Raw genomic sequence first — 25,070 nt, 5'->3', positions numbered from 1 at the left:
ATAGTCCCAGCCCTGGTTTTGATCTTTGAGTCAGTTTCTAAATGACTAAGAAAATTAAACTGAGATGTAAGTGGATGAAAATGCAATCATCTAACACACATGGCCAGCCAGTGTCCTCCAGTGTAAATATTACTCTTCCTGGATGAGATCTATGGAGAATGTTACTAAGAAAGCAGTTGGGACATTGTGAGGAAAGTGACCTAATAAGTGTATTAATACACTGCATGCATTCTTTACAATAGTACCTTTGTACAATTAGTCATGGCTGATTAAATAATAGGAAAACATGATTTCTCTAGGTTTTTAGAATTTGTTTTCTAGTTCCTTTTAGTGATTTTTAAAAGAAAATTCAAGACCATCTTCCTTGCAAAGGACTGGAATATAAAGAGGAAAATAAATTCCTCAGGTAGCTTTCATTAAATCCCCTCTGTTTTGAAATCAGCACAGAAGGTCCTCTTTGGAAGGTTGAGGAGTTCTGGATCCTGTCCTGGCTGGTGATGGAATGATATTCACAAGATTGAGATACAAAATACTTTTTTAAAAAAAGATTTTATTTATTTGACAGAGAGAGACACAGCGAGAGAGGGAACACAAGCAGGGGGAGTCGGAGAGGGAGAAGCAGGCTTCCCGCGGAGCAGGGAGCCCGATGCAGGGCTCGATCCCAGGACCCTGGGACCATGACCTGAGCCGAAGGCAGACACTTAATGACTGGGCCACCCAGGTGCCCTGAAATACAAAATATTGACAAAGGGTTTACTATGAGCATCTTTGTCAAGGGGCCCATTGGACATCATTTCTGCCTGAAGAGCATCATTCTGTAATACCCGTTTTCACGTTTCAAAGAGGAAGAACTTAGTTTTACCCCAGGATAGCATTTTCAAAGGGACAGTGGCCACTGAAGTATTTTCACCATCTGTGAGCAGGCTTTTCTGTTTAAGGAAGGGCATTTCACATCTTTTAATATGGCATGCACTGGAGTTCTCAACGTGCTGTCACTCGTCGTGGGAATAAATTCTGTCCGAAAGGCTGTAGTTCACCCGCTGGTCTCTGCAGCGGCGGAAAAGATCCTGTGGCTTCAGGAACTTTGCAAGAGGAAAATAAGCAAGAAGATGGGAGAAGATGGTGGAAGGAGTAGAGGGGGAAGGCTGCTTGGAGGAAGGCTAAAGCAGTGTTTCCCAATCCCAGCACACAGAGGGCAATGGCAATGTTGTCTGAGATACTGGAGTCAGTGGGCGAGACTGGGGTTGCTCGAGGCCCTGCATGGGTGGACTGAGGGCCGAGAGAATCAGTATCTTGTCATTCTGTAGCAGTTTGGCCAGTCCACTGGTGGAGAGTGTAGCTCTCAGGAGGAAGGAGGAAGGAGCAGAGCTCAGAGCCACTGCATCATGGGCCCCTGCTTGCTTCTCCTACCTAGATGGCCTCTAACCCTGGCCCAGGTGTAGCTGGCCTTCCTGATCCTTCCCTAAACCCCATGTTTAGGGGCACAGGCTTGGTCGGCTGGCCTTTTCTCTGTCTGCCCATGCAGGGTTGGGAGGTCAGTAAGAGCTGTGAGCAGCAGAGGAGGATGAGCACTGTGAGGCTGGTCACATCTTCCCTGTAACTTCTCATCTGTAGAAGGAGCAGGTTTCCATTGTTTATGCAACAAGTAACTACTGAGCACCCAGCACGTGCCAGACCAAGTTTTCTCTCCTTACTTTCTGGTGTGGGGAGAAGGTGAAGAATGAAAATTAGAGAGAAAGAAGGTCAGCTGGCCATACGCGCCAGGGAGAGAGAGCGCTAGGGAGAAACTAGGGAAAGATAGGGAGAAAGATAAAGCAGGAGGAGGCGGTAAGGACTTCCTGGAATGGGTTGGGGAATGTTTCTTTACTAAATCCGGGAGTCAGAGAAAGCCTCCCTGAGAAAGGGAGGCCTGAAGGAAGCTAGGAATGACCCATGTGGCTGGTTGGAAAGCACATTCCAAGCAGGAGGAATAGCAGATGCATAGGCCCCACATGTCCAGAAGTTCAAGGCGCAGCAGGGAGGCCAGTGTGGCAAGGAGGGCATGAGCAAGGGGAGGGCAGTGGCGATGCTTGTCCGCGAGGTCATGGAGGCCTGACCGCTGAGGGCCTTGCCGTCTGCTATAAAGACCTAGCGAGATGGGAGTGATGGGATGTGACTTCAGGTGTGGGTGGGTCACCCGTGTGGCTGCCGCACTGAGAGCCCGAGGGGAGTCAGGAGGAAGCTAGGGCATCTGCTAGGAGGCATCACAGTAATCCAGGTGGGAGATGTGCTGGCTGAGACCAACCTGATAGCAGTGAAGATGGCGAATGATGGTCAGATTCTGATTTAAGTTTTACATGGAATTAACAGGATTTGCAGACAGGTGGGGTAGGATAACTTGAGGATATCTCTCAGACTCCTTGCAGCACTAACATGGGGTCAGTTTTTGTTATCAGGCTTTGGTCCTTGCCACCTGGCCCCTGACCTTTTGTACCCTAATGAATTCTTCATGAATCAACTCTGATGATCGGGGCTGATATCGGGAGCGACCACAGCCTGGCTTAGTTCTTGCCCCTTGGTTTTCCTAGAAGAGAAACCTTTCAAGGGAGATACAAGGCCAGGCACTGACTGTGACAGCTCTTCTCAATAAGCCAAGGTCAGAATAAAGGCTCACCTCCCCTTAGAAGCCTTTCTTTATAACCAGATTTGAATTCCCCTAAGATAGCTTTAAAGGAGAAGGGTGGGTCATAGTTTGTCAGCTAAAAATTATTGCTCTTGATGACTGAACCATAATCAGTAGAAAGACGAGAACCAATGGAATCATCGGTTGCAGAAATTCATCTAATAAATGAGATGGTGGAGAAAAAAAGAGAGAGAAGCCCACAATCCATGGTTTTGGTGCCAGTGCCAAGTGAGGCTCACTCAACCAAAAACCAAGAGAAAGCAATTCTTTCACTAATATCAGATCTGACACACAACTGGGATGTGACCGAGATGTTGCTATGATCTTCCTCCTCCTGCTTGGCCCCAAAAATGTCTGTCTGGTTTCAGTGGTTGCTCTTACAGGCCTAAAAGTTGTGTTCCCATCATCATTCGGGGTCTATCATGTAAACCAGCTATCCGGTTTGTTGGCTACCTGTTGGTGAAGACCTTATATGGAATTATAACAACTGCTGATCTCTCTGTATGTATTCTAGAAAAGTTTCAGTGGGCTGAAGATATAATAGGCCCAAGAATAAGATGATTAGTAAGGAATGACCAGTTCATTATTGTCTTGGGCTTGATGCTCAGGTGTGTTGTTCTGCTCAGGCTGCCATAACAAAATATCACAGGCTGGGTGGCTGAAACACAGATATTTATTTTCTCACAGTTCTGAAAGCTAGAAGCCCAAGATCAAGGTAGCTTTAGGGTTGGTTTCTGTGAGACCTCTTTTCATGGCTTGTGGATGACTGCCTTCTCACTGTGTCCTCACATGGTGTCTTCGCTGTGTGTTCATGGAGAACTCAATGGTATCTTCCTCTTTTTTATGAAAACACCGGTCCTATTGGCCCTTACGGCCACATTTAACCTTAATTACCTCCCTAAGCGTCTTATCTCCAAATACAGTTACATTGGAGGTTAAGGCATCAACCTAAGAATTTTGGAGGACACATTTCAGTTCATAACATCAGGCAAATGCTGCAAATTAAAACAAAACAAAACAAAACAAAACCTGTATTGAGGTATTGTTTATATACAATAAAATATACACCTTAAATTTTTTTTAATTTTAATTCCAATGTGGTTAACATACAGTATTATATTACTTTCAGGTGTACAACATAGTGATTTAATAATTCCGCACATCACCCAGTACTCATCACAAGTGCCCTCCTTAATCCCCATCACCTATTTACCCATCCATCCCCCCACCCCCATCCCCTCTGATAACCATCAGTGTGTTCTCTGTAGTTAAGAGTCTGTTTCTTGGTTTGTCTCTTTCTCTTTTTTCCTTTGCTCATTTGTTTTGTTTTTTAAATTCCACATATGAGTGAAATCATATGGTATTTGTCTTTCTCCGACTTATTTCACTTAGTATTATACTCTCTATCTCCATCCATGTCATTGCAAATGGCAAGATTTTATTCTTTTTATAGCTGAATAATATGCCATTATACACACACACACACACACACACACACACCGCATCTTCTTTACCCATTGATCAGTGGATGGACACTTGGGCTGCTTCCATAATTTGGCTGTTGTAAATAATGCTGCTATAAACAAAGGGTTGCATTTATCACTTTGAATTAGTGTTTTTGTATCCTTTTGGTAAATACCTAGTAGTGCAATTGCTGGATCATAGGGTAGTTTTATTTTTAACTTTTTGAGGAACCTCCATATAGTTTTTCACAATGGCTGCACCAATTTGCATTCCAATCAACGGTACAAGAGGGTTCTTTTTTCTCTACATCCTCACCAACACTTGTTGTTTTTTATGGTGTTGATTTTAGCCATTCTAACAGGTGTGAGTTGATATCTCATTGTAGCTTTGATTCGTATTTCCCTGATGATGAGTGATGTTGAGCATCTTTTCATGTGTCTTTTGGCCATCTGGATGTCTTCTTTGGAGAAATGTCTGTTCATGTCTCTGCCCATTTTAATTGGATTATTTGGATTTTTAGGTGTTGAGTTTTACAACTTCTTAATGTATTCTGGTTACTAACCCTTTATCAGATATGCCATTTGCAAATATCTTCACCTATTCAGTAGTTTGCCTTTTAGTTTTGTTGATTCTTTCCTTTGTTGCGCAGAAGCTTTTTATTTTGATATAGTCCCAATAGTTTATTTTGCTTCTATTTCCCTTGCCTCAGGAGACCTATCTAGAGAAAAGTTGCTACTGCCAATTTCAGAGAAATTACTGCTTGTGCTCTTTTCTAGGATTTTTATGGTTTCAGGTCTCACACTTAGGTCTTTAATCCATTTTGAATTTATTTTGGTGTATGGTGTAAGAAAATGGTTCAGTTTTCCCAACACCATTTGTTGAAGAGATTGCCTCTTTCCCATTGCATAGTCTTGCACCTTTGTTGAAGAAGAATTGACCGTATAATCATGGGTTTATTTCTGGGCTCTGTATTCTGTTCTATTGATATGTATGTCTATTTTTGTGCCACTACCATACTGTTTTGATTACTACAGCTTTGTAGTATAATTTGAAATCTGGAATTGTGATACTTCTAGCTTTGTTTTTCTTTTTCAAGGTTGCCTTGGCTATTCAGGTTCTTTTGTGCTTCCATCATATTTTAGGACTATTTGTTCTAGTTCTGTGAAAAATGCTGTTGGTATTTTGATAGGGATTGCATTAAATGTGTGGACTGCTTTGGGTAGTAAGGACATTTTAACCATATTTGTTCTTCCAATCCATAAGCATGGAATATTTTTCTATTTATTTGTGTCATCTTCCATTTCTGTCATTAGTTTTATATTTTTCAGAGTACAGATCTTTCACCTCTTTGGTTAAGTTTATTCTTAGTTATTTTATTATTTTTGGTACAATTATAAATGGGATTGTTTTCTTAATTTCTCTTTCTGCTGCTTCATTGTTAGTGGAAAATATATACGTTTAAAGTGTGCATTTTGACAAAGTGTATAATCACATATGTCCATGTATTCACTAACAGTCTAGGTATAGAACAGTTCTAGCACCCTGTCCCTTGTGCTCCTTCCCAGTTAATTCTCAGCCCCTACCATAGTCCCTAAGTAGCCACTAACCTTTTTATTCCAGTAGACTGGATTTATCTTTTTTAGAGTTTCATATCAGTGAAATCATACATGTAGGCTTTTTTTGTCTGTCTTCTTCCCCCTAGTTAAATGATTTTGAGATTTCCCTCTCTTGCTTTTTGTATTAGAAGTTTGTCACATTTTATCATTGAGTAGTATTCCATTTTATGGATGTATCACAATGTATTTATTCACCTGCTAGTAAACATTTGGCTTGTTTCCAGTTTTTGCCTGTTATTTAAAAAGCTGCTATGGACAAATTTTGGGGGCATGTGTTTTCATTTCTCCGGGGTGAATGTCTGGAATGAAATTTCATGGTTGTATGGTAAGTATATGTTTAATAAGAAATTGTCAGCTGTTTTCCAGAAGTGATTGTACTAATTTACATTTCCATCAGCAATGTGGAAAGTTCCAGTTGCTCAACATCCTTGTTAACTAACCTGACACAGTCTGTATTTTGCATTTTAGCCATTTTAGTGGATGTATAGTGGTATCTCATTGTGGTTTTATTTGTAATTCACTGACGACTAATGATGGTATGCATTTTTTAATGTGCTTTCTAATCATTCTAGTGTCTTATATTGTGAAGCGTCTATTCCAAAATTTTGACCCAGTTTTATTATTTATTTATCTATTTTAAAGATTTTATTTATTTATTTGACAGAGAGAGACACAGAGCTAGAGGGAACACAAGCAGGGGGAGTGGGAGAGGGAAGAAGCAAGCTTCCCACGGAGCAGGGAGCCCGATGCGGGGCTCGATCCCAGGACCCCAGGATCGTGACCTGAGCCGAAGGCAGACACTTAATGACTGAGCCACCCAGGTGCCCCTACTTTCATTTTTTGAAAGATACTTTCCTGCATATAGGTTGACAGTTTTGTCTTATAGTACTTTAAAGATTTTTCTCCATTTAATTCTGGTATATATATATATATATTTTTTTTTTTTTAAGAATTTATTTATTTGAGAGAGTATGAGAGAGAGAGAGCAACAGAGAGAGCATGAGCATGGGGTGGGGTGGGGGAAGGGCAGAGGGAGAGGGAGAAGGAGGCTCCCTGCTAAGCAGGGAGCCCAGCATGGGGTTCGAGCCCAGGACCCCAGGATCATGACCTGAGGCAAAGGCAGATACTTAACTGTCTGAGCCACCCAGGTGCCCCTGGAAAAATCTGGCACTCTTATCTCTGTGCTTACTATGTCTTTTTTCTCTGGATCCTTTTAAAATTTTCTTTGTATCAGTGTTTTCAGAAATTATATTCTATTGTGCCTTGGTGTGGAGCACTTTTGGTTTATCCTGCTTGAGGTTTGCTGAATTTCTTAGATTTGTGCATCATTGAGGCTCTGTTAATTTTCTTTTAGCTTCCCCCCCCTCTTTAATTTGAATAGTTTGAATTAACATGTCTTCTAGTTCACCAATTTTTTCTTTTTCAATGTCTAATATGCTCTTAGTCCTAGTCAGTGACTATTTCATTTCAGAACTTGTCTTTTTCATTTCTAGAGGCTCCATTTAGAAAATCTTCTGTTTCTCCTCTCACAGTGCTTATGTTTTCCTTTCAGTACTTGGATAATGGTTATTGTTCTTATCTGCTTATTTCTTCTTCTCTTATTTCTACTTCCACTTAGTGATCTTTCATTGGATTTTTGTTCATATTTTTCTGCATGTTGGCATACCTAGTAATTTTGAAGGTATGCTAGACATTTTGAATGTTACACTGTTGTGTTTAGATTTTGTTTTCTTTGAAGAATGTTGGATTTTGTTCTGGGAGACACCTAAGTTAATTTTGGTTCAGTATGATCCTTTCAAGGCTTATTTTTAAACTTCTTAAGGTAGATCTGGAGTAGTCTTTTCTCTAAGTGTTCTTTAGCCTTACTCTTAAGGCATGACCCACTAGGTTCTCTACTGAATGCCCTGAGTTATCAACAAGAACTCTCCACTCTGGCTGGTGAGAACTTGATGGCTCTTAGTTCATTGGGAGCACTGTGAATTGTTCAGTTTATAGCTTTCCAGTCACTCTCTTCCTGGTGTGTGGAATTTCACCCTATCCATGCATGTCTTAGTATTTAGTAAACTTTCACGTGCTCCTCAGAGTGTCTTGTATATATAGCTTCCTCTCTCTGAAACTGTGCCGTATAAACTCTAGCCATGTAAGCCTTTCCACACTCTGATTTCTGTCACTGCAACTCAGTGAAAACCCTGGACTCTGCTTGGGATTTCTTCCCTGCCTGGGAATGTGCCTTCAGGGTGAAAGCTGAGGTAATATTTTATATCTCATCTGTTTCTCTTCTTTCAGGGTTGACAGTCCTGAGTTACCTATTGTCCAATGTCTGAAAATAGTTGTTTCATATATTTTATCTGATTTTCTAGTTGTTAGTGGAAGGAAGGTAAATTTTGGTCCCTGTTTCTTCATCATGGCCAGAAATAAGTCCATTCTACAAATATTTATTCATCATCCTACACAAAAGTTGCCATCTTAAAATGCTATTCAATTTGAAAATATAATCTGAGATGTTTTTTGTTCTTTTTTCTTCTTCCATAATTAAAAAAAATGAACTATGGATATTTCAAATAAATTTAAAGAACTGCACTGCATTGTTTGTGTTTTATTATTGCAGAACTGTCTGTATTCCCACAGTGATTCCTATGCCTTATTCTCTTTCCCACACACCCACTCCAACTGGGATGCACGTGATTTTTTAATACAGTATTTAGTTTCTGAAATGGCTCTCAGACTTTTTCCCAGGGAATTTCTAAGCCCCTCATGGCTGAAATTCTAAGAATGGCCATTCAAGACTTGCTTCTTCTATGTTCTAAGAATGGAGATGACTTGTAGATGTGGCCTCTCTAACTCATTATTACATAAATTTTACATTCACTATATGTACAGGAGAAACAAGATATTAAATGTATAATTAATGTGGATATTTATGCCATCTGAATTGTACTGGGCTATGAATTTCTCACAGAACTTTCTGCAGCTGAATGGTCAACATGCCTTATAAATGTTTGGACTTGGTGGCTGGGCTCCAGCTTTCAAAAAAGTGTTAAGAGAGGGAAAATCTTAAATACTGGCTTGATTTCTTAATTTAACAACAAGAGACAATTCTTGTACTACATTTCTCCTAACATGTCATTTTTATTTCTAAAGTCTAGGGAGGTTTTTTGTTTTTCTTTTAAAGCTGATGTTTATGTTGGTGATTTTTTTAAAATCCCCCATTAAGAAGGATCTGAACCTAATCTTCTAGATCTCTGTGAGAAATGCTGTATAGATAGCCTTAGCCATATATTTTTTTAAAAAGGGTTATGTAGGATTTTTATAACCTATAAAAGTTTGATGATTCCTTGCTCTGGAAAAAGCAAGTGATTACTCAAACATGCTAGGTGGGAGTTTAGGTTAATATAAACAGAGGAGATGTTGAGAGATTTTATATCCAAAGGGTAAAGGAAGAGAAGCATATGGAGATACATCATACATACAGAGATTTTATACAAAGGTAGAACTTGTGAACTATAAGACTATTACATAGTAAGCTTCCTCCCAAGTGGTAGACATTACTATTATTATTATTCAACCATTGTTCTGAAAATAATTTTATCTGCTTTGTGTACTTACAGTGGACTGAATTCATACTCTCTCCCTTCCCCCACTCCCAGGCCACTGCTTCCTGAAACTTTATTTAGTGCTCCTAAAATTTAATGGACTTTTGTCATCCTCGGCTTGAGCAGTGTGTATTAAGAAAAGGAAAGTAACTCTACTGAAAATTACATAGTTCTGCTGGTGTATATTTAAACATTCAGTTTACTTCTATAAGTAACCCCCCACCCCCACTCCCATGTCTCAGGGAGAATGAAGACTATTGAAAACATGTCCTTAAAAGTCCTTGCTTCGCGGGGTGCCTGGGTGGCTCAGTTGTTAAGCATCTGCCTTCGGCTCAGGTCATGATTCCAGGGTCCTGGGATTGAGCCTCGTATTGGGCTCCCTGCTCCACGGGAAGCCTGCTTCTCCCTCTCCCACTCCCCCTGCTTGTGTTCCCTCTCTCGCTGTGTCTCTCTCTGTCAAATAAATAAACAAAATCTTTAAAAAAAAAAAAAACTGCCCACCTCGGTGGGACATCCTTGAGATCTACAACCTTACAATTCTTAAAAGTTTGTAGATGATAGTGCTTTGTGACATTCCCTTGTGTAATGTAACATTCATGTTTAAGCACAAGTTATATTATGCTTCAGAAAATAAAACATCACAGGCGACGGGTTTTCTTGGTCTTTGCTTTTGTTTTTCAATGTCTTACTTTATGCATAGCGGTGGTTTTCCAAGTGTGAGCTGGGATCAGTAGCATCAACATCATTTGGGAACTAATTAGAAATGTAAATTTGCAGCCCCTTCCATCTATATTTTAGATCATTCTGGTGTATGCTAAAGTTTAACAGCTGCTGGTGTGGAGAACCCCAGAAAGTCTCCTGTATCTGACTTAATTTATTGTAAAACACATCATACGAGGTATGAAGATGTAATCAGTCATGTTGCCTTGGAGATGTTTAATGGTGTAACACGGGAAGTGCCATGCTGCTAAGCAAATGTCAAACTCTGAGAAGGAAGAGACTCCCAGCCAAAAACCTTCTAGAACACCTCCTTTCACAGCCCTAGCAGCCAAAGGGAGAGGATTAAGACATCAGAACCTCAGAAGGTGCTAATGCAGGCCCCTCAGGCTGAGTGGCAGCCCTGAGGCAACTTTAGCTAGTTAAGAAGTAAAATCCCAGGGCTCAAAAGCTGTTCTTGAAACAAAATTATCAAAAGACTGAATTTAGCAATCTGGACGCGAAGCAAGAAACTCCTATCCCTGTGTAGACCATTCCGTAGGGAAGCCCAAGGAAGTCTTGACAAAGAGACTGTTTTCTTAGCCACACTGGGAAAGGGGGGACGTGCACTTGTTAGTGTGGAGGACCTAGAGGTAGACAAATCTGTCATCTTCATAAAAGTCCATGATTCACCGAACAGGTATTGAACACGTGCTGTCTCTGGATCTGAGCGCTAGAGATCCAGCAGTGACCACAGAAGAGGACCCAGGCCTCACGTCCCTCACACTCTCTCTGTGTTCTGGTGATGGTGAAATGTCAGTGGTGGTGTTGGGTGGATACTTTCTGGTTTCTAGACTCAAGATTCTGGGCCTCAGAGAGTGTAAATCCTGGTAAAGAATCCCTTTTATAAACAAGACTTATTTTTCCTGGGAGTACTCCCCATTCTCATATGTACATTGCTATCCAAGCTGGAAATTTTGGAATTGGTTTTGATACCACTGGCTCCCTGGCCCCTCACTGAGTCGGCCCCTCATCCCAGGGAATCGTTCTCGGTAAGGTCTCTGGAATTTCCCTTCTTTTCCATTCTTACAAATTCCATCAACTCAATGTCTTGGTATTAGTCTGCTCAGACTACCATAACAAAGTACCATGGACTGGGTGTTTTAAACAACAGAAATATATTTTCTCACAGTTCTGGAGCAGATGGTGCCTTTTCACTATGTCCTCACATGGCCTTTTCTGGGTGTGTGTGTTTAGAGAGAGAGAGAGCACGTGTGCGCTCACAAGCGCCTGAGCAAGAGTGAGCTCTTCCTCTTCCTGTAAAGACACCAATTCTACTGGATTAGGGTCTCACCCTTATGACCTCATTAACCTTAATTACCTTCTTAAAGGCCCTGTCTCCAAATATAGTTACACTGTATGTCAGGGCCCCTACATACAAATTGGTGGTGGTGGTGGTGGGGGGCACGATTCAGTTCCTACCATTCCTTATTAAGTCATCCCTGGTTCAGTATAGCTCCTTGCTAATCCCCGTTCCTGACTCCCTTCACCAGTTCTTCTTGAATGTGCAACCAGGCTCACTCAAGTGAAATAACACTTTTAATGTACAGTCTTACTGAAAAACATCAGTGATCCCCAGTAACTAGGATTTTACCAAACTCCTTGATCTGGTGTTTGATTCCCTGGTCATAGCCAAAATAATGCTGTTCTCTTCCCCCACACCACACACCTTTTGAATCATCTGCTTTATTCTGTGAGCGTTTGGTGTGTGCTCACTCCCACTTCTAGGTCTTTGCTCACATCCTTTCTGGAATGTCCTCTTTCCCACTTATTCAAATCCTGCCCTTTCTCCAAGTGCCATACTCCATCTCCTCACCATCACTTCCACCCACAGTGATCTTTCTCGCTGGGCTTGGATTATTTTTTCAAAGCAAGTGTGAACACACTTCTCTGTGTGTACGTCTGTGTTCCTGATGGAACTGAGAACGAGCACTGAGGCTCTTACGTCTGTGTCCCTCCTAGTGCCTGGTACGGGGTGGGTACTCAAGCCGTGTTCTCACTGAGGATGGGTGGATGGATGGATGAAAAAGAATGACACTCCTTTGATAAGGTTTTCTAAGAATATTAATTTGCGTGTCATCCCCTCTGAGAAAAGATCCATACCCCTCCCCCAGTCTCTCTCGTAGCAGTGCATTTTAGATCTCTGTATAACCTTCACCACTACTTGTCATCCCAACTTTCTGTAACCTTCTAAACTCTGTAGATTGTAAGAGACTGTTTCTGTCTTGTTTCTCAAGTGCCCAGTTATGGTCTGATACATGGTAGCCGCTCAGTAAATATTTGCTGAATGAATGGATGACTTTGGCCTCACCTTGTGGAATGAAATTTTTTGGAGCGGACGGTATACCTAGCAAAGGGCGTGCGGGCAGAGGAAGACCTGCTGAGAAACCTGACCATTTTTTCTTACCCATGAGGCTTTCAGGAAATTGTACGCTAATGTAGAAATAAATGTGCTTTGCTTTATATATTGTATATCTTAAGTCAGATTGAATTAATGAATTAGTGAATTAATAATTTGTACCCTGATTTTGAATACGCCCAAACTTAAAGTGTTGTATGAGGATTTATGAAGCCATGCAGTGTACTGTTTTTAAAAAGCCAACACTTAATCACTTGACAAACACAAGTTTATTGTGTATGACAATGGATTTATTTTCTAAATATAGATTTTCACATTGGGAGCTTCCTTACAGATGGTAGAACCTACACATGGGAGTATCAGGATCTTCCATTTTTGTCTCTTTCTTCCCCTTCTACCTTGACCATCCCCACCTCAGGGGCCACTGTCTAGTTAGCTCATCTGCTAACTGTCTTCTGGACCCACCAAAGTTAGCTCTGCCTCAATGCTTTTGCTCATGCTATTTCCCTCACTTGAAAAGCCTCCTCCTGGTGGAAGTCTCGTCGTCACAACCCTTCTCCAGCAAGCCTTCCCCAGCCTTCGTAACTACCAAAAAGAATGGACAGTATCACTCATTTTTTTCTCATACCTTAACACTCATGGATTATGCTCTGTCATTTCTTGTAAGTCCCGTGTACATGATCGCTCTATAAGCTCCTTTGGAGTAGGGCTATACTGTGTGTTTTATTTGTACATATTTTTAATGTCTGATGCTCTTGTGAAATGTATTTACAAGCTTTTTGGAAGTGAGTATTTTACCTCTCATTGCCTATTTGGGTCCCGGAGAATTCTGAAGGTGAGTGGTGAAGATATTCTGGAGCCCCTCTCCAGGGTATCCTTGTTAATGGGAAGGACAGATCACTTCTGTATTACATGGATTCAGGGCCCAATGCAAGTGGATTCCATTTTGATGATGTTGACCTCAGGAAGTCAGATGTTAGCTGAATCTCTTCCTACATCTTCTCTGTTTGCATCTTTTACAACTGGCGTGGGAAAACTGCCCTATGGGCCAGCCAAACCTTCTCCTAAATTTCATTTGGTCCATGGCAAAAGATCCAAGAAGTGATGCACCTAAGTTAAATGTATAACTTCTTTTTCTTTTTTTTAAATTTTTATTCTTAAAGGACCTGTGTCTGTACACTCACTTGGTAGGAATATTTCACCACGACAGTGGCTCCCTGTGTCTTTCTTTATCTTTCGCTTTCTTTCTGCCTCTGTACTGTGTGTTGGGCTCAGTATTTCCTTTGTAAATGAGTATGCATTTAATTTCTGTCTTTGTTTCCATCTATCTCTGATTCTTTATTTTTTTTTTCATCTTCCATCTTCTGTCTGAAGGACAAAAACTCAGTGGAAGTTCCTAAAAGAAAATATTGAGCTAAATTGTTTTGAGGAGATATTAGGAAACATAATGCTTATTCATTTACATTGTTTTTGTATTCAGTTTTTCAGAAAGCGAGATCTGTTAAGCTCCTGTTTCTCATCTGTGTCGCTTTACATCCACTTAGGAACCTCGACAGGTGGATACACATCTTCCATAGTTGTAATCAATCTCCATATACCATATATTTTTAACCTAACATTATTTCTTTTTTTTTTAAGATTTTATTTTATTTATTTGACACAGAGAGAGCGAGCACAAGCAGGGGGAGCGGCAGACAGAGGGAGAGGGAGAAGCAGACTCCCAGCCCAGCAGGGAGCCCGATGTAGGGCTCAATTCCAGGACCCTGGGGTCATGACCTGAGCCGAAGGCAGACACTTAACAGACTGAGCCACCCAGGTGCCCCACCTAACATTATTTCATTATGCACTTTTAAGTAGTGGTATTCTGATGTGTTAGTAAGTCTTTGATGTTTGCATTATCTCCAGTTCCATTATTGCAAAGACTGTTACAAATATCTTTGTATAAATTATTTTATTCCACTGGCGTTTTCTGATATACATTACCAAATGGAGGATTACCAGATCAAACTGACTTTAAAAACTAAGAGCATAGAACATAAATTCTACTCATTAAAAGAAAAAAAATGCCCAATTTTGAGTCATAACAGTTAAGAGAAAGGCAAAAGAGGAAGAAATAGAAAAAATTCACTCATTTATTCAACAAATATTTGAGCACCTACTGTGTGCTAGGCACTGTTCTAAGAATTTGGGATCCTTTAGTGCATAAGAAACAAAAACTTCCTGCCCTAGTAGGGCCTATGTTCTAGTGGGAGAAGATAGACAATCAGCATAATAATAAATGAGCTAATTATATAATAAGCCGGAAGGTGATAAGTGCCACGAAGAAAGAAAAATAGAGCAGGTTGAGGGGAATCAGGAGTGATGGAGAGACAATGGAGGGAAGTGGGTTGTGATTTTAAACAGGAGTTATTGTGGAGGCGGCATTTGAGCAGAGACTTAAGGGAAGTGAGGAAGTAAGCCATGTGATATTTGATGGAACAGAATAACAGTCAGAGGGAAGAGCTCCTGGCTAATAATATTAGGTCTCCTGGAGAAGCAGCAAGGAGACCAGTGTGGCTGACACAGAGAGAGCCAGGGCAAGAGGGAAGAGGGCTGGGAAAGGCCAGGCAGGGGCCTCATCAGGTAGGGGTTTGTAGGTTCTTTATAAGGACTGTGATTTCTACTCTAATTCCCAAAGGAGTCTGTGGAAAGGGTACATTGGACTTGCTTTCTTTGCTGGCAAATGCTGGACCTTTCCTTGACCCCTGAATCCAAGTCTCTGGGATGGGACCAGGGAACTGTTGTTATTTCTGACAAGTTCTTTAGGATGATTCTGATGTGCAGTTAGGTTTGACACCACTCTTTCCATTCAAGGATTCCACTATTCTAAATTAAAAGTAATTTAGTAAAAGGAAGTAGAAATTTAATAGCATCCCCAAATGTTGGTGATTTAGAGATTTTGGAGATTATCTAGGAAATTGGGGCCCTGAGGTTAAGTAACTTGCCCGAGGTTATAGAGGTCTAAGAGGCAGCAGTAGGTTTCGGATTCGCCCTCCTCACTCTGAGTTCAATGAACCTTCCACTGTACCAAGCTACTTAACACACACTCTCATTTCACTTATCAGGTGGTTAGATTTCCAATAAGCTCCACCATTAAGAATATAGTTTGAATCCAGAAGCTCTGTAAGGTTGATTGGTTGATTAAATGTTTGGTTATCTAAAGATCAATCAGAAAGCTGCTATTGTTTTAACCTTTTTGGTTAAGAATCATTTAGAATGTATTAATCACATTTTCTGCTTCTTTAGAGGAGTTCTGGAAGAGTCACGCCATTTTAGAATGGGAAAAGACCTTAACTGTTCATGAACTTGCAGCGCCTGTGGGTCATACTTCTGAAATAAGCTCTTATTTGACATCAGTATAAAACATACAGGCCATTCAGCTGACCTTGGACGTATTTGAGGTTTAGTTTTTGAAGAAATTTTTGATTTCGTTTGCTTCCTTTTGATTTGTTTCTTGGACATTGACTATAACTAAATTTTTTTCCCACCTAATTTAATTTTTTTATAATGTTGGTTTCTCTGGCCCTATTATGTAACTTGAGCCTAAACGTTATCTGCAGTGTCTGAGCTTGTAGGCTTTGCTATTTTCTTGGAATGCATTGAAATTGTGGCATGGCAATCAGTCCAGAAATCACATATACAGGCAAGAACTCAGGCCTCAGAGCGAAGCTAGGGAATGATTTCAGGTCAACCATTTCTCCTTCACTTGCATACTTGCACATGTTTCAGTGACCAGAACTGTGCCCACGACAGGGCAGATTACACATTCCCACTGAGAACACTTGGTGGAAATGATAGGGATGCATTATTATTTTTTTTCCTTTTACTAAGTCAGAATTGGCAGTGGGAGCTGTGTCTACGGAAGATATTGGAACGCTTGCTGCTCTGGGAATGGGAGGAAAAACGTATACCTAGTGCATTCCATCTTCTGCTCAGAAGAGTTGCATTCAGGGAAAGGCACTGGTCCCAGTACAGAGTGTTCAATTAATACGCTAAAGCCGCTCGGTACTGTTTAATAGCTACCTTGATGTTATCTACTCTCTCAAGGCTTAATCTTCTTCTTCTTCTTTTTTAAATGTAGAAAGTTCAACCTAAATTGGTTTCTGGGTGACTTGTCCATTAATGATTCGGTCTCCAGTGTTCTCCACCAGAAGACTGCTTGTAATTTCTGTTTTATCTTCTTGTCTTCAAAAGCCTCAGCCAGTGACTGGCCTTTTTCTCTTCTCTGAGTGGTTTCCTCATAGTGACCACTTTTCTAGAGGAAACTTTGAAGTGGACCCTGTAGCATGAGAATTAATGTGGCTCTAAGTTTCACAAAAAGCCGCCCCCGATAGCCCCTTGAAGGATACTGAAATGGGCGTATATGAGAGAATCACAGATAAGCTTTAGGAATGATTAACTCCTGGTCTAACATGAATCTGGGATTGGTATGGAGAGTAGCAGTTTTGGAATTTAACTCTGATGGTATTTGCTCAGATTCTGAACAGTCCCTTGGAAGCAGAGCAGTTGGCAGCCGTGAGACTTGGGCCTTTTTCAAATGAATGATTATCTCTCTGTCTTGACCATTTAATGTGGTGCTCTTATGGCATGGGTAGGGCCAAGGAAGCATGGACCCAGGGAGCCTGGAGGGACCTGTGGAGGAAGCCATGATGCTGGGGAAAGAAATACCACTCCAGCTGGGGGAGAGCTGCCAGCAGGAAGCCCTCAGTTCAGCTGTCCGTCTCATAAGAGGATTGGCTCAGCTGAAGAGAGCCACCTTGCCCACAGTTGCTGAGGCGGCCTACAAGTCATCTTGCGTGGTATATAAAGGCCCATCCTCCCAGCCTCACCTCAGAACAACTTTGAATCCTCATCCCAACTACAGAATCTGCCCCCCTGCAGGGATGGCTGAGGCTTTCATTAAGACCATACCCTAGCTCAGTCTCCGCCCCCCCCATCCTTCCTCCTTCCCTTCCAGTTGCAGATTCCAAGAAATCTTCCTAATAAACCTTTTTGCCTGCTAAACACCATCTTAGAAACTGCTTCTTGGAGAACCCAACCTGCACAGAAATTTTATGAGCAATTTGCCTGTCCATTAGAAATACAGCACAGTCTTTTTCTGCAATAACCAAAGACAGACTTTTTCATGCCATCCAAAAAAAAAAAAAAAAGACAAAAAGTTGGAAGGTTGGAATACTAAACTCGGAAGCAGAGAAACAAAGATAGAATTAGGTTAGACTAGTTCTTTTTCCTCTCCATATTTGCATTTGGGATATGGGGTGACATCTTGCTTTTCTATAAAGGTTAGGAGCTGTCATTTGAAGTCTTCAGCCACTCTACAAGTTGATAGTATGGAGAGAGAAAGGAAGGGAAGAAGCAAAGATATTATTTCAAATTGAGTACTTCTTTGTCCTTAGCATTAGGCCTCTGTGTTCTTGCCCTTGCCCCTGTAAACAACTCTAGATGGAGTCCTTTCTTAGACCACCCCATTTCTCCCCTCTGCCACTGTGGCAGCAGGCAGGAATCACTAAAAGAGCCAATGAATAAACAGCAGTGGTGTCTCGCATCTTGAATCCACATTTCATATCATGGGGAGACTGAATGGCAGCCTTGCTTCTAAAGGTATTCTTACTCTCCTTGAGTGAAGCGTGGCCCATGTATGCCTCACTCGGACAAGTAAGGGAAGGCAGTTTTGAATGCCCAGCCCAGAGTGTGAGGAAGAGCCCTTGACAGCAGGAGGCTGGATGGGGGTGAAGCCAGGGTGAAAATTAGGTGACATGCAAGCAGGAGGTGAAATCTCTGGAGGGGAAAGCCCAGAACCACAGGACAGCTTCCTTGGTTCCTTGCATGGATCTTAGGGGAATTTGTGTGTTTAAAGGTTCCTTCCTCTGCAGGGTGTCCCATCCCTTGGCATGAACCTCCAAACGTTGAGGTTAGACATGGAATGGACTTGTGAAGACTCAGCCCTCAGAGTACGTGGGGGAAGTGATGGGCAGACTACGGGAGCATGAGGTCTCTGCTTAACTCCCTGAGTGTGCCAGGAGGAGAGCTAGTCAGTTGGGTGGGCTTGGGCTGTTGGGGAGGGGCGTCCTGGTTTTTTGCTCAGGGTTGTGGTAAAATGTGTTCGTGAAAGGCGAGAGGCATATTGCAGGGCTCCCCAGGGCTCCCCAGCCCTCAGGGCCGGCCCGGGGTGCGTGCGGCGAGGGGCAGCGGGTGCAGAAGGGACGAGGCCTCGGACCGCGGCGGAGGAGGGCGGGCGCGGAGGCGTGGTGCCAGCTGCGGCGCGCCCGGGCCCCGTGGGCCGAGCCGAGCGGCGGGTACACTCGCCCAGCCGGGGAGAGCTCGGGGAGCGCCGGGCGGGGCCGGGGGGGCGCAGTGGGGCGCGAGCGGCGGCGGCCGCGGAGCGGGGGCTCCCGGAGAGGAAGGAGGGCGGGAGGGGGACGCGCGCGGACCGAAAGTGGGGAAAGAAGGTGCAGGCGGGCGGGCGCCCTGGCCCAGGGGCCGCGGGCGCGGGAGCCCGGCCAGGTCGAGCTGGGCGGCGGCGCGGGCCGAGCCGAGGGAGGAGGGGAAGGCGGAGGCGCGGGGAGCGTGTTTGGGGCGCCGCGGCAGGGAGGGTGGCGGCCGCCGGTGCGCGCGGGGCGCTGTGTGTGCGCGCTCTCCCGCTCGGGGAGGAAGATGGCCCAGAAGGGAAAGTTGGGGTGACGCGCGCAGCCCCCGGAGGCTCGGCGGGGGCCGCCGCGGCGAGCCCGACGGAGCGGCGGCCAGACAGGCCGGGGGGGGTGGGGGTGGGTGGCGGGGGGGCGCGCAGCTCGGGTGCCTCCGCCGCCGCCGAGGCGCCCGCCCCCTCACTGCAGGTGGCCGCGGGTGCCCCGGGTCCGGGCGGCCGGGGGCGCGGGCGGGCGCGCGGGGGAGCCCGGCTGAGGGATGGGCTGCGCCCCCAGCATCCACGTCTCGCAGAGCGGCGTGATCTACTGCCGGGACTCGGACGAGTCCAACTCGCCCCGCCAGACCACCAGCGTGTCGCAGGGCCCCGCGGCCCCCCTGCACGGCCTCTTCGTCCAGACCGACGCCGCCGACGTTATTCCCCCGAGCCGCGCGTCGGGACCCCCGGGCGCCGCCCGCGTCCGCAGGGCCCGCGCGGAGCTGGGCAGCGGCAGCAGCAGCAGCAGCAGCAGCGCGGGCTCCGCAGCCCCCGCCGCGACCACCTGCAGGGGCCGGAGGCGCCACTGCTGCAGCAGCGCGGAGGCCGAGACCCAGACCAGCTACACCAGCGTCAAGGTAAACCGGCTCAGGCTGGTGGGGGGCTGCCCGCCCCGTCCGGGCGGGGCAAGCATGAGTAGGGGGCTCCGGCGGAGTTGAGTGGCCGTGACGCGGTTGGTTTGGGAGGTTGTCACTAAGGAGGAGTTTACTTTTCATGTGTGGGAGCGGTGAGGGCCCGGGAAGCGTGAGCAGAAGAGACCCCTGGAGGGGTCCTGGGAGCTGCTTCTGGGGGGCCGGTGGGAGAAGGGAGCGCCATGGAAGGCCGGTGGGCTGGCCCTGTTTCTCACTGAGGGAAGGCAGGCTGTAGTTCCGTTAACTCGGGAGGTGGGCTGGGTATCACGGAGAGCCTGCGGTGGCTGGCTGCACGAAATCTCAGCCCCCGGCCCGAATTGGCCTGCCTCGTAGGTGAGACCCGGTGCAGACCCTGGGCAAGGGTAGGATAGTGCCTCGGATTCAGCTTTTTACCTGGTAAAGCCAGCCAGGCTGCACGGAGTCTTAGCCACAGGCACCGAGTGTGGTGGGGATTTGTGAATGAATGAGGGTGTTTGTGTCGCGTGGACAGATGTAGGAAGGGAATAGAGGAAGAGGACCAGAGTGGAACCTGTTGTTTGTCACTTCTTTGGGTTGGCCGCATCCTGGGCGTAATTGAGGGCACCTGGCTGTGAGTTTGGAGGGTCAGCTAAGCTACAGTGAGGGGCCGTGGTTTCCAGTGCAGTGCAGCTGTCTGAGGATGAAGATTCTGAACATACCTCTCATCTCACGGGAGAGTGGAATTTTGAGGAAGCGGAAAAAAAAGTGTTTAAGTGATTAAAGCAGTCACTAGCAATTTCTTAATGGCAAAAGAAAAGCATTTGTGTTAATAGTGCCCTCCTGTATGTTCTCAAAATACTATTAAATTCAAGAGGGTTTTCATTGTGTGAGTCTGGCCACTGGGCCTTTTATCATTATAGGAAACAGAATGACAGTGGCACATCCCATGGGAAAAAAATACATCCCTATGACTGAATGTTATTTAGAATCACAGCTTTTACATGGTCAATAGATTACCAGGAACCTTTGCATTGATTATTTGGCAAAGAAAATTGTCTGTTTAGTACTTGAAAACTTGTTCAGCAGTTGGTGGATGGTGAATAGGCACCTAGCCTTTATTGGATTTTGTTACATGAAGCTTACCTGAGTTTATTTATAGTTGTAGTGTTTCTCTGGTAATAGTCATATAACATGATAATATAATAATCATGATAATAACAAAGACCATTTACTAAGCACCTACTATGTACCAGGTATAAGCTTTCTCTTCTAGCTTTTGAATCTTAACTGTGTGATGATAAAATATCCAAAGACCGCAGCCCTGGATTCGTGACAGTACAACTTATCAATTGAACATTTGTTATAGGGACATGTGCCGAACACTGTATTTTTCTTTTGTCAAGCTTTCCCCCCACCCCCACTGGTTCACACACACACACACACACAAAGGAAGGAAGGAAGAAAGAAAAAAGAAAAAAGCATTAGGAGCAATTTTAGGGGATTAAAATGATATATTTGGTGGAATAATTAGGGATGTTATTTTAAAAAATAGCCTTTTGCTTTCTAGTTGAAAGGCAATTTGAAGATCTTGAAGTAGTTCAGAATGGCGACAACTTATGAACTCTGATAATTTTTTTTGATTGTGTAAGAGAAATTGTATATTTCTGTCTTTTAGAATAGCAAGACCTAATTTAATACCTGGCAACTCTAGATATTCCATGTTTGTTTATTCAGAGAAGGAATAATGAATGAATTCATTCTCCATGTTTTAATACTTCCCTCAAGAGGCTACTTAGCAAATGGAGGAAAAACTGGAGGGAAAATGAGTCCCAATTATTAGCAGCTAGTATAAACTTGTAGAAATATCATTGCTACTTGGCTGAAGTGTTAAAGGCTTGACCTGAATAAGAATTTAACTCACATTGCTTTATCAACAGGACTTTCAAATAAGAGCTTAATTCATTCCAACCTTTTACTAAGAATGTTGGGAATGAAACTGCTGGTTCAGTGATTCAACACTAATTTGCATGTGTAGATCTCAGAAACTATATATTTGAAATTATATTTGAGACCAGAGTTATTATTTATACAAGTCATGCAGAATTATTATCACAGAATTGCTTTAATATATTTAATAGTACCCTTTTAGGACTTGTGACTCAGTGTTATATTATCTTTTTCAATCTTCACATGTTCCATACTCTTTTGAGGATGAGGCAATTTTACAAAAACTTTGCTTGCATTTCTTTTTAGTTCTACCTTAACAGTTTGAGATAGTTGCTAGTCATGCCTGCCCCCCTCCATCCCCCTTTTCCAAAATACTCAGGGGAAAAAAATAAAGTCCTTGTCATTTGGTCCTGTTTACAGTGGTGGTGGGTCATCATAGTTTTTTTTTTTTAATTTCCTCTTTGTACATCAATTATAAACCATATTCTCATTATCTACTTGGTCTCTGGTATTCCCCAGGGTGCAAAAATGTGTGCTTGATCTCTCTCTCCTTTTTTCTAGCAATAATTCATCTCATTAAGCTTTTAGAATGATGAAGCATTATGATGTCAAACATGACGTCAACAGGAACCTTCCTGAATACTAATTTATTAAAAAAATTATAAACATTAATAATTCAAAGGCAGTTCAGTGATATCATATGGGTTTCCATTTCTGGTAAGAAGTTAGCTTTTTCTCCCAATTGCTGTAAAAATGCAACTTCCCTGTAATTTGTCTCCCTCTTGTTTGCCTTTTTAAAAATAGCACTCCAACAGGAGACTCCTGCAGAATGCTCACTCCTTACTGTGCCAGTTGTCTGATTCTTGTTCAGAAATCCTCAGGGGGGATGGTTGAACCTCTCTCCGGGAAGATTGGGGGGTGTGTGGGGGGGTTCTTACGAGTCTTCTTTTCTCGTACCAGCTGTTGCAGCTGGGAGGCAGCCAGGACGAGGCAGCCAGCTGTAGAGATGAGTATTGATAGTATAGTCAACTTGCAGCCATCTCTGGGTGGGGTAGCTATTTTGTGGGTCAGGCACAGGACATTACTAGTTTCCAAATGATTCTGTATTGATAGGCAGCATCACCAGCTCCCTCTTTCTCCTCCATTCATTGTGCTCATTTATTCATTCAGCCAGTATTTGTGCCAGACTCTGTTGTAGATGCTAGGGATTCAGTGACTATCCATGAAGTTTGGCAAGCGATGCCTAATGAGGATGGTGAATCTTTTGTAAGAGGGTGTGCCTAAGTCACTGAATAATGACGTCTATGTTATCCATTCCATGGCTTTCTGAATCAGTGAGGATAATCCCAAATTGGTTATAAATAAAGGGAAAATAAATATTTTTCCAACCTTCTGGTAAATTATTAATGATAATAAATAATAATAATTGATAATTTTGGTAGTAATTTATTTGGGGGAGGGGTAGAACTATTGTGAAAAAAGTCATTTTTGCCTGTTCTCTAAGTCAGTATTCTCTAGTGTGCATCAGAATCACCTGAAAGCCTTTTTAAAATGTGGATTGCTTGGCCCCACTCCCAGAGTTTCTGATTTAGTAGGCCTTGGGTGGGGCCTGAGGATTTGGATTTTTAACAAGCTTCTAGGATACGCTGCTGTTGCTTTTAAAAGAATTGAATTGACTGTTGACCAAATGAATTAGGTTGGGGCTACTTCTAGCAGAGTGGGTAGTATTGCATGTGTTTGGGGGTACTAGTCATAGCCCTGCCTTCATCGTCATTTACTTCTGTAGGGGCAGCCTGCCATCTCCATTCGTGAAGTCAAACTCCGAGCCTCCAAGGTTAGCTGGAAAGTCTCTGAGTGGGGAGAGTGTGCACCAGGTAGCCAGCCCACTGGGGTTTCTTGAGGTTTGACTTCCCCTCAGGATCCACTGGGTTTGCAAGTCCTGATAGCTTGCTATGCCATCGCAGCCCCTCCCATGCCTCTGCCCTGCTGGCGCCCCGTCCTGCATCATGGGAAATTGCAAGGCAAGGAGGAGCTTAAAATGGGTTGATGTGACATGATACCGGCTCATATTCAGTTCTTAGCTTTTGGAGTTCTTGCTAGTTCTTTTCACCATATTTCTCATTTTAAAATGGAGCATAAAGTTTAGTAAGCTCAGTTGAATCTTGCAAGTTGATTTAGTAAAACTCAGATTTATTTTCTACCATAGCTCATTTCATTACAATTTAGTCCCTCTCTTTCTTCCAATGTATTAATTATAGTCAGTGAGAAAATCCTTCTAATTTTCACTGCTTTCCTCAGTAGTTAAACTAATTTTTAAGAAATATCAGGTAATTCTCCCTTTTAATTTTGCTAGGTAAGCCCTCAAACCAGAAAGATAACGTAGTGTAAGATGCTGACTTTCAGAGGTTATACTTCTCTATAGAAACTCCCCCCGTGGTGACCACCGGGCAGGACTTGGGCTAAAAGCAGGACGGGACATGCTGGTGAGGGCAGAACAGAACCTACGGTACCAGGTTGGTGAGGGGTTAAGGCCAAGAATCAGAATAGCAAGGAGGGAGTGAGCCCTTTGGAACCAGGCAGGAAGGTAGAGTCCAGAGTTTGGAGGAGCAGGTGAGCATTTCAGGGCTAGGTGGGCAAGTCAAATCTGGAATTCACGGGCTCAGCAAAGGTGACCGCTGTCAAGTTAGGTTGAGACCTCTGACTGGGGAACAGAAGGTGTTTACTTTCTTTTCTGTTTAAGGTTCTCTGCTCAGTGTAAAGAGCTTGGTCCCACAGGGGATCCTGGTGACCAGTCAGAGGGCTGTAATTAAACCCTGCACCTAGGTGAGGAAAGACTAACTCCTCAGGTCTTCCTCGCACCTGGTCAGATGGTATCTGGGCAGGAAACAGATTGCATATGCACAAGGGTTCAACTGAGATTATTCTACTGAAGAGACTATTAAGATGGCCAGATGAAAGGAAATCAAGAAATGATGCGGAAGCCCCCTAAAACTTGAAGAAGAGGCTACTCTTACCACCTTGAAGAGGTAACAGTAGGGAATGGTTATGGGAATTTGAGAAACCAAACCCGTTGGTCAGGGAAGCCCCCAGAAGCTGGGGTCTTAAGGAGGACTGCAGTTATTGGAGGCCTGGGCCTGGCATGGAGAGCCAAGGAATAAATACTTCCATGCTATTGTTTTCCCCTCCATTGATCTCCAGCCAGTACCATTTTTGTCCAAACACACCTGGAAAACAGAGGGCAAAGGAGCCCATTGATTGAGGTTTTCCAGAGCAGGATAGAGAGAGTATCCTGACCATACCCCAGAAGGCTCCCTGAAATAAGTGTCAAAAAGATGTTGGACATCATTGGAGGTACCCTGGTAAGC

The 25,070-nt window shown here is 43.5% G+C and overlaps 1 protein-coding gene across 6 annotated transcripts in view; it reads left to right on the top strand.

Moving 5' to 3' along the window:
- PDE8B (phosphodiesterase 8B) overlaps positions 1 to 25,070 on the top strand; it is a 228,942-nt gene that overhangs the window by 7,734 nt on the left and 196,138 nt on the right. For 4 of the 6 annotated variants that reach the window (XM_073905298.1, XM_025892732.2, XM_025892730.2 and 1 more), the window contains exon 1: positions 19,284 to 19,746. The exons of the other annotated variants lie outside the window; for them this stretch is intronic. In XM_073905298.1, coding sequence (XP_073761399.1) covers positions 19,393 to 19,746 — 354 coding nt within the window. In that variant the 5' untranslated portion in view covers positions 19,284 to 19,392. Of the gene's footprint in view, positions 1 to 19,283; positions 19,747 to 25,070 lie in introns of those variants that run through there. 6 annotated transcript variants of the gene reach the window in all.

The sequence above is a fragment of the Callorhinus ursinus genome, unplaced genomic scaffold, assembly GCF_003265705.2.
Source record: "Callorhinus ursinus isolate GAN/ISIS: 27379988/994484 unplaced genomic scaffold, GSC_fseal_2.0 scaffold23, whole genome shotgun sequence".
In the NCBI taxonomy this organism is placed as follows: domain Eukaryota; kingdom Metazoa; phylum Chordata; class Mammalia; order Carnivora; family Otariidae; genus Callorhinus; species Callorhinus ursinus.
This window is presented reverse-complemented; position numbering and strand designations above follow the sequence as displayed.